Source organism: Aegilops tauschii, chromosome 4 (assembly GCF_002575655.3).
Source record: "Aegilops tauschii subsp. strangulata cultivar AL8/78 chromosome 4, Aet v6.0, whole genome shotgun sequence".
NCBI classification, from domain to species: domain Eukaryota; kingdom Viridiplantae; phylum Streptophyta; class Magnoliopsida; order Poales; family Poaceae; genus Aegilops; species Aegilops tauschii.
This window is the reverse complement of record NC_053038.3, coordinates 514,658,602-514,667,691: the sequence shown is the minus strand read 5'-3', so window position 1 is coordinate 514,667,691 and position 9,090 is coordinate 514,658,602. Positions and strand designations below refer to the sequence as shown.

The window sequence follows — 9,090 nt, the reverse complement described above, 5'->3', positions numbered from 1 at the left end:
ACATTGGCAATGATTATTGTCAAGAAAAATATAAACATAATATAAACGTACTCATTTGGAAATAGTTGATGACAAAATCTTTCAGATAGTTCGCTTAACTTTTGACCTGCAGTTGGTCTCTCAATTGCAAGCCGAAAGTGAAGCGAACTATTTGAAGGATGTGTACATATAGTGGCGAACGACGTGTCGATACTTCCCAGCGTATTATAATCCGGTATTTGTGTTTTTTCGGAAAAAAACAATCCAGCTCACACAAACACAGAATGTTTTGAGTTGTGTTTACCTTTGCTGCCTCTAGCGGTCCAGCCCATCCCTCTCCTTCTCGTCCCTCTTCCATAGGCGGCATCGCTTGCGCTGCGGAAGGGATAACATTAGATTGTTTTCTCGCTCCCAATCGAGCAGCTAATCTCTAATCCCCTTCGAACGATAGCACCAGGAATCAGCGACCAAATCAGGACCATACTCTTTTTTTCAAATAAACACGCTTCACTTTATTGATTGGTCACAATGTTCATAGAAATACAATTTAGGATCAAACTCTTGATGTCCCACTTTGGCCAAGCTACATCATAATCCACGGGCCACCACTTAGCTCGGCCTACAACGAAACTATCTTCTCTCAGCGATGAACAGACGCCAACACCGATCAGCAACCACAGCGATACATACTTACATTTTTTTTGCCAAGATTTAAGGTAGGGCAATTGATATTTATAGTAGGGCAATTGATATTTACAGTAGGGCACTTGTCCCAAAACGAGCGCTTTAACAATGGCCTGAAGAACTCCCATACGCCCTTCTTAAACCAGTCCATGTCACAGTACTGGAGATTGAACATGGCAGTGGACACGAGCCAGACGACGGTGATGAACTCACCCCCACTGTTGAGCTGCCTGGCATGGGAATCCCTACTGCAGTGATGTGCCGCATAGCACAACATCTCCACCCACACCCCAAGTATCACCCGTCGCACCTCCTGCGGGGGTCGTCGTGTCTCCACCTCTAGCAGCCGGAGAACAAGGTCCGCTCCACGTGCGAAGGCAGGTGAAGAAGGGCCCAAACGCAGCTCCCCGCTTCTTTTGTCCAGCTGCTCCACATCTGTCATTATTCTCTTCAACTCCTCCACGTTCTCCCCTGCACTGTTAACCTTAGACCTTGTTTTCTCCAACTCCTCCACGTTCTTCCCTACACTGTTAACCTTAGACCTTGTTTTCTCCAGCTCCTCCCTTGTTTTGTCAATCTCCCCCCATGTATCGGCTAGCCATCTACCTGTCAGATGTTGCTCCCTTGTTATGTCCAGATCCTCCCTTATTATGTCCAACTTCCTCCGTGCTCTGTACAACTCGTCCCCATCCCTGTCCATATCCCACATTCTTCTTCTTCTGTCCACCTCCCACCTTCTGCTGATGCATTTCACGCTAGGAAGATCAAGCCCCGCCACATATGCTGCTTCAATATTGTCATACATCCCGGGCCGAACAGGGCTAGGCAGCATGTAGGGACGTTCAACAAGGAGGAATATCATGTAGTTAGACACTGCCCTGATTGACTCCCCAACATAACCACACTCTTCCCCTTGAGGCGACAATGAGAAGAACATTTTGGTGGCAAAGTACCAGGAAAGGATTTTGTCATCGAAATCAATTCCAGCATGCGAGGTGGGATCCTCGAAGAATTCGCTCCATGGCTTCAGTGCACACTGACCATTGTAACTCCTCATCATCTCCTCATTGCCCTGACATGCCACCACCATTCTGTGTATCTCTTCCAACACCAACTTCTTAGTACCATCTGAAATGACGGGTAAGGAGTGGTGTAGCTTCTTCCACAAATCTTTGCATCTCATTCCTAGGCACTGCACGAACATGCAACCTGCACCGCCATGGGGCGAGTTTACCAACTCGAGTTGTCCAATGGAACCTGACCATCTTCTATCTCTTTCTGCAGCCCCGACACACCCCCGAAAAGATATAACTATTTTGTGAAGCAAATGCCATCTTCGAGCACGTAATAATGCGCATGTCCATGTTGATCCCATTAGCTTCAGTAATGCCGTCATCTCTAGGAGGACAGCCCCAACTATTAAGATGTATGTGACGATGACATCAACTTTGTTGAAGGCATTTTTGCCATTGCTTGATTGAAACAGGAAGAAAGTGGTGATGGTGGAAACCGATGAAATGGCACGAATAAAGCATCCATACCATGTGAAGACCACTGCTGCCTTGGTATATAGGAAATCATACATCAAAGAGAGTTGCATCTCAACCAACTCAAATATTTGGCCCTTGTTATCGAATAGCTCTATGGCTTGACTCTGCAATGTGGATGGCCAGAACTTATAGTCCACCAACTGAGCCATGCAAATGGGGAGCAGGTCATGAGCTCCCTGTAGAACCTCTTCCAAATCCAACTTCTCCCCTTGGCCCCACCGCACACAAGGTTTTCTTTTAGCCTCACTCAACTTCCTGCTGTCAAGGAACTTACGCATGTTGTCCAGGCTGGAGGACTTGAGCGCCCATACAATCTCCCCATACTTGAGAACACCACTGATAAATATCATTGCCGCACCTGGGACCAAGGTCCAGCTGCCAGCAACATACTTGTATAGGACATAGGCCACTCCCACTGTCTGCACAACAAATGAGAGCAGGTGGCGTGGCCAGAGCTGGTTGTCTTCTATGGAGTAGGCGGTTAATTATGTTGTCCTGGCCACCAAGATGTACCAGCAAGAACGGTGCCCAGAACGCCATGAGTTGTTGGTGCCCGTGGGACTTCCCAAAGAAGGTCGTGTGGCCAAGGATGTATACCGCTATGTAGTCTGCCATCAGGTATGCTAGCCAGAGGAGGGTCCTTGGGACGATGGAGATATTCCGCCGTCGCATCCTGGCAAACATGAGCAGGAACACTTGCAGCATGAAGCTCATAAGCACTATAATTTGGACCCCCCCAGCCGTTCCATAGGCGCATCACTCCAGCCATCAGTGACCACTGAATGGACGTGAGATCATCATATTACAAACAAAATAGTTGAATTAAACTAGTAAATTAGTTGAATTAAACTAGTTACATATATTTGCTACTCCCTCCGTCCCATAATATAAGATTGTTTTGCAAATTGCAAAACAATCTTATATTATAAGACGAAGGGAGTACAAAAGAAGTACACACACAACCATGGGGTCAATATTACAGCCAACATGGCAATCGATGTGACGCCCCCGATTCAATCGTACACTAATCATGCACGCAAACGTGTACGATCAAGATCAGGGACTCACGGGAAGATATCACAACACAACTCTAAAACATAAATAAGTCATACAAGCATCATAATACAAGCCAGGGGCCTCGAGGGCACGAATACAAGTGCTCGATCATAGACGAGTCAGCGGAAGCAACAATATCCGAGTACAGACATAAGTTAAACAAGTTTGCCTTAAGAAGGCTAGCACAAATTAGGATACAGATCGAAAGAGGCGCAGGCCTCCTACCTGGGATCCTCCTAACTACTCCTGGTCGTCGTCAGCGGGCTGCACGTAGTAGTAGGCACCTCCGGTGTAGTAGGAGTCGTCGTCGACGGTGGCGTCTGGCTTCTGGGTTCCGGCATCTGGTTGCGACAACCAGGTAGAAGGGAAAGGGGGAAAAGAGGGAGAAAAGCAACCGTGAGTACTCATCCAAAGTACTCGCAAGCAAGGAGCTACACTACATATGCATGGGTATATGTGTAAAGGGCCATATCGTTGGACTGAACTGCAGAATGCCAGAATAAGAGGGGATAGCTAATCCTGTCGAAGACTACGCTTCTGGCCACCTCCATCTTGCAGCATGTAGGAGAGAGTAGATGATAAGTTCACCAAGTAGCATCGCATAGCATAATCCTACCCGGCGATCCCCTCCTCGTCGCCCTGTTAGAGAGCGATCACCGGGTTATATCTGGCACTTGGAAGGGTGTGTTTTATTAAGTATCCAGTTCTAGTTGTCATAAGGTCAAGGTACAACTCCGGGTCGTCCTTTTACCGAGGGACACGGCTATTCGAATAGATAAACTTCCCTGCAGGGGTGCACCACATAACCCAACACGCTCGATCCCATTTGGCCGGACACACTTTTCTGGGTCATGCCCGGCCGCGGAAGATCAACACGTCGCAGCCCCACCTAGGCACAACAGAGAGGTCAGCACGCCGGTCTAAATCCTATGCGCGCAGGGGTCTGGGCCCATCGCCCATTGCACACCTGCACGTTGCGTACGCGGCCGGAGAGCAGACCTAGCAACCTCCATTTCAAAGGAAGTTGCGTTACGCGGTCCAACCTGGCGCGCGCCGCTCAGTCGCTGACGTCACGAAGGCTTCGGCTGATACCACGACGTCGAGTGCCCATATATTTCCCACGTAGTTGGTTAGTGCGTATAGACCAAATGGCCAGACTCAGATCAAATACCAAGAACTCGTTAAGCGTGTTATTTTGAAGTAACCGCGGACGCCGACCAGGGCCAGGCCCACCTCTCACCTAGGTAGTCTCAACCTGCCCTGTTGCTCTGCCACAAAGATCCACCCAGAAGTCCGTCGGACAAAGGTCCTTTCAGCCCCAAATCCGTGAATCACTCGCGGGTACTCCTCGAGCCGACCCGACTTTAGTCACCACATGTATCATGTATAAAGTATATAAGTATATACCCGTGATCACCTCCCAAGTGATCACGGCCCGATAGTATAGCACAGCAGACGGACAAGAATGTAGGGCCACAAATGGAAAACTAGCATCCTATACTAAGCATGTAGGAATGCAGGTAAAGGTAACAACAGTAGTAGCAAGGACAGGCTATGCATCAGGATAGGATTAACGGAAAGCAGTAACATGCTACACTACTCTAATGCAAGCAGTAGAGAGTAGAATAGGCGATATCTGATGATCAAGGGCGGGGCTTGCCACGAAGCTCGGTTGCACACGAAGAAGGGTCGTCGGTGACGTAGTCGTACTCAGGGGCATCAGCGTCGGTCTCGGGGTCTACCGGAGAAGAAGAGGGGGAAGAAACAGTAAATACGAAGCAAACAAAGCATCACAAAATATAACAAGGCAATACGCGGTGTTAGGGGAGATCTAAAGCAGGGATAGGTAATACCGGCGAAGGGGAAAAACATCCGGGAAAGTATTCCCGATGTTTGATGTTTTCGAGCAAATGAAATGGAGGTGGATTGTTGCATGTTCGCTATGCTAGGGACATGCAGTGGACGAATGGACTGCATATTCAGATTCGTCTCGTCGTTCTGGGCAACTTTCATATACAAAATATTTTCATCCGAGTTACGGTTTATTTTATATGAGTTTTCAAAGTTTTAAGGATTTTCTAAAATATTTCAATTCGAAATTTTATATCTAAATACTTTTGTCACATGGGGCTGTGCTAGCTGGTGTGTATTACAGGTGGGGCCATGGGTTGGGTTGACCAAGTCAATTTGACTGATCAATAGTGGGTGTGACCCACATGTCATTGTCACAAGTGTTAATAAAACAACTAACTAATTTAATCAAGGGGGAGTCCCACATGTCATTGGGAAGCAACTAATTTAACTAGTACTAATTAGCCCCTAATGTAACCTAATCCTAATTAACTAGGCCGGCCATTGGTACAGCCGTGCCTCACCTCCAGTGGCTATGCGACGGCTGTGTTGCCATGGCCAACACGCACGGGCGCAAAGGCAGCGGCCATGCCCATCCGCAACAGCAGCAAGCAGCATCGCATGAGCAGGAGTAAGCAGCAGCAGTATAGCACGCAGTAACGATGCAGTAGCAGCAGCATCGGGCAGCAACAGGGAGGAGGCGCGCTGGCGCTTGCGAGTAAGGGAAGCAGGGCACGACCCTAGGCGGCAGCAGGCACGAGCGGGGTTCAGGGGCATGGGCGCGGCCACGCGGGCGACGCGAGCGGCAGCAGCAAGTATGCAGGAGCAGCAGTTCACAAGGAGCAGCAGCAACTCCGAGCACGCATGCTGGTATGTACGCGTATGCGCGAGATCGGATGAGCTCGGGGACAGAGGCTACAACAATGAATGAAGGGGGCAAGCAGGGGGATGGACGAGGAGCTCACTGCGGTGCCGAAGACGAGCTCGAGGAGGCAAGGAAGGTCGGGGTCGAGCGAATCGACGACGGCAGCTGGTGATGCAGACGGTCGAAGACGAGCTCGATGGTGGCGACGTGGGGCTCTCCTGCGCGATTTGCTCTGCGAGTAAGACGTAGCGGACGAAGATGGAGTGGCCGGACACTGTCTCACGGCCCAGGGACGATGGTGGCTACGTGGGCGAGTTCGGCCATGGCAACGAGGCTCGGTTGCGCGATGCGGATGCGAGAGCGAGCGAGGAAGAGGGGAAAGTGGGCGCTAGGGTTTGACCGCGAGGGAGAGGAGGCTGGGCGCGACCTTATCCTAATGGGGAAACGGTGGATGTCTGCCACGGCGGCATCGGCGGGCAGGGTGGCCGGGATGGCTGCCACGCCCTCCTCTGCCTCCTGTAGCAGGAGGAAGGGGATGAGTGGGGTGTGGGCTGACCGGTTCTGGCCTGGTGGGCTGGCCAGCTGGGCCGTTTGGCCCAGTTGGCCAGAGGGGTATTTCTCGTGTTGTTGTTTTTCCTTTTAGTTATTACACTTTTCTGTTTTATTAAATTTTAGTTTATATAAAATACAAAAAGTTATACCTAAAATAGATTAATAGTTATGCCACTACCACAATTAACTTGGCACCTAAAATAAAATATTTTGTAATTGTTTAGTATTTAAAGTATTTAAATAATAGTTTTGCTACTGTTTTATTATCATTTGAATATTTGAACATTTTATAAAAGTGTGGTTCTCCACCATAATTACCTACGCATTATTTGGCACAACCCGAACATTTTAGTTTTAAAGTTTGAAAACTTTTGCTGTTTGCCTTTTATTCAATTTTGAATTTGAATTGGTTTTTGAACTAACGCGGGATTAACTACAGTGACAGAGGTGACGTGGCATCAATAGCAGGGAATTACTGTAGTCTAATTATCCGGGCGTCACAGTCGATTAAACTAGTAAATTGCCCATATACTAATACAATGCATATGCTCATACGATTTGCCACCATGATGGTCCTTACAAAACCTATTTAGAAATAAGTAGTGGAAAAATATGGTCCCAATTAATTAATTACAGGTGTACATACTTACCGGTTTATAAGTTTTCCAATATCTACACCATTTATATGCAGCCAATTTCTTATAAAAAATATATTCCTATAGAGAATTATAGAACTACAAGTTCAAAAATAAAAAAGAAACCAGGGCAATAAAATATGTTAGAATATGTATGCTTGCTAAAAATTTCTGTAAATACTTTTTTAGCAAAAACAAGGATGTGGCGCTCATCTTTGCACACAGGGGCGGAGGTAGGAACCTTATATGAGGGGGGCTTAACATATAAATTTACAAGATTTTGAGCTAAATATGTAGGGGCACTTTGAGAAGAAAAAAATTAACCATAGGGCGAGCCATGGCCCCTGCTTTCCCACCCCTTGCTCCGTCACTGTTTGCACATGTATATAAATGTAATCTCTCCCTTTTTCTTAAAATGCACGCACGGCTAGTTTTTTGTGCAAATGTACATATTATGGCCTGTCAGGTTATGGCCTTGAAGTTTTGAGAATTCTAGACAATGTAGGGGGTCAAACACCCAACTATACCGCTTAAATAGAAGTGTTACATTTATTTATCACATTCATTACACTTGATAGTAATTCTAAGATGGGCACTTTTTCCCTTATATCCTACTCCATGCATATACACAAACCATTTCCTGCAATATTTTTTCATGTAGTTCTCTGAGTATCGTATAATACTAAAGCGCATGAGTGATAAAACCAGCGTGGCACTTATATGTAAGTGGTATATAGGGAGTGGGGTATGGATGTATTTCTAGGACCAATGACGGGTGTAGTTACGCCCGGTGTTGTATCTCATATCATAGGTAGCATAGTGTGAAATAAGGGTATGCACATAATCGATAAGTATAAAAGACCACCTAGGCGGTATATGCATGGAGGGTATATGCAATCAAGGGTATGCCATTTCTAGATATATATTGTATTTCTTATATAATTGCAATCTAGAGTGCTAAACCAACCTAGTGTAACATTCAACATAATATGCATTATTTTAATCTCGACCTGACAAACAAACGACCTAGACAATTTCTTATTGGTATTTTAAACCTCTATTGAAGATAGGTGCAAATGACGACACGCGAGAGAGTGTCGTATCAGCACTAGAAGTGTAAACCTGCTACATACTCTCTCCATTCTAAAATAAGTGTCTCAACTTTAGTAGTACAACTTTTATTAGGAACAATATAACTGATCATGTGAGTCATTTGCGTTTCAACCAAATAGTTGATATTGTTAAGGGGTCCACTTTAATACATTTTCCCAAGATGAGACAAAATTTCAGGAAGATGCGAGGCATTTCCCTTGTGTTGCACAATTCTATAATATTTGCACGAGCAGAAAATACCCTACTACTCCCTCCTTCCCATAATATAAGAGCGTTTTCAAAAATGCTCTTATATTATGGGATGGAGGGAGTGGTATATTTCAGCATATTTTTGATCCAAGACAAAGAGAACACAATAAGAGAGATGTATTACCTGATTGGCAGCAGAAGACACGAGGGAGGTTTGTTATTGCAGAACAGCAGCAGGACTCCAGATCGAGAGGATAAACTACTCGTCGTTAGCACAAACTATATAGTACTGTAGGGGACATTGCGCTTTGTATGATTTCTTTCATCTTTTGCTTTTGATTTGATGCTGCAGAACCTTGGAAAGACAGAAAGAAACACACCCTGCTCGAAGCAAGGCATGATTTTTAGTTTGGAACAAGAAAGGTATTAGTATATTATTATTCCCCTACCAGCTGAAAAAGAAGAAGCAGAGCAGGGTATAATTCGTAGAGTGATGGAATGGAAGCATCACAAACAAATTGGCAGGGTCCAGTTTGTGCCTTCCTTGCCAGATTCGTCTCCTCCGGTCGCCGCTAGAAACGTGGACGCGGTGAGCCCCATCGGCTGACGCTTGAAC

General features: G+C 46.3%; 1 protein-coding gene and 1 long non-coding RNA gene across 2 annotated transcripts; both read right to left on the bottom strand.

Moving 5' to 3' along the window:
* Positions 1 to 646: 646 nt before the first annotated feature.
* On the bottom strand, positions 647 to 2,563 carry LOC141022055 (uncharacterized). Its single transcript, XM_073497936.1, has one exon. It carries the CDS (start codon positions 2,561 to 2,563, stop codon positions 647 to 649), a length of 1,917 nt encoding a protein of 638 aa, XP_073354037.1.
* Positions 2,564 to 3,304: 741 nt separating this feature from the next.
* LOC141021406 (uncharacterized) lies at positions 3,305 to 7,511 on the bottom strand. Its single transcript, XR_012182710.1, has 2 exons — positions 6,086 to 7,511; positions 3,305 to 3,610 (listed from the first exon to the last, which is right to left on the bottom strand). It is a non-coding gene; the product is annotated as an uncharacterized lncRNA (long non-coding RNA).
* Positions 7,512 to 9,090: the final 1,579 nt, after the last annotated feature.

Bases quoted from the DNA above. Each gene is read 5' to 3' on its own strand.
- LOC141022055 (XM_073497936.1), bottom strand. From the start codon at position 2,563: ATGATATTTATCAGTGGTGTTCTCAAGTATGGGGAGATTGTATGGGCG.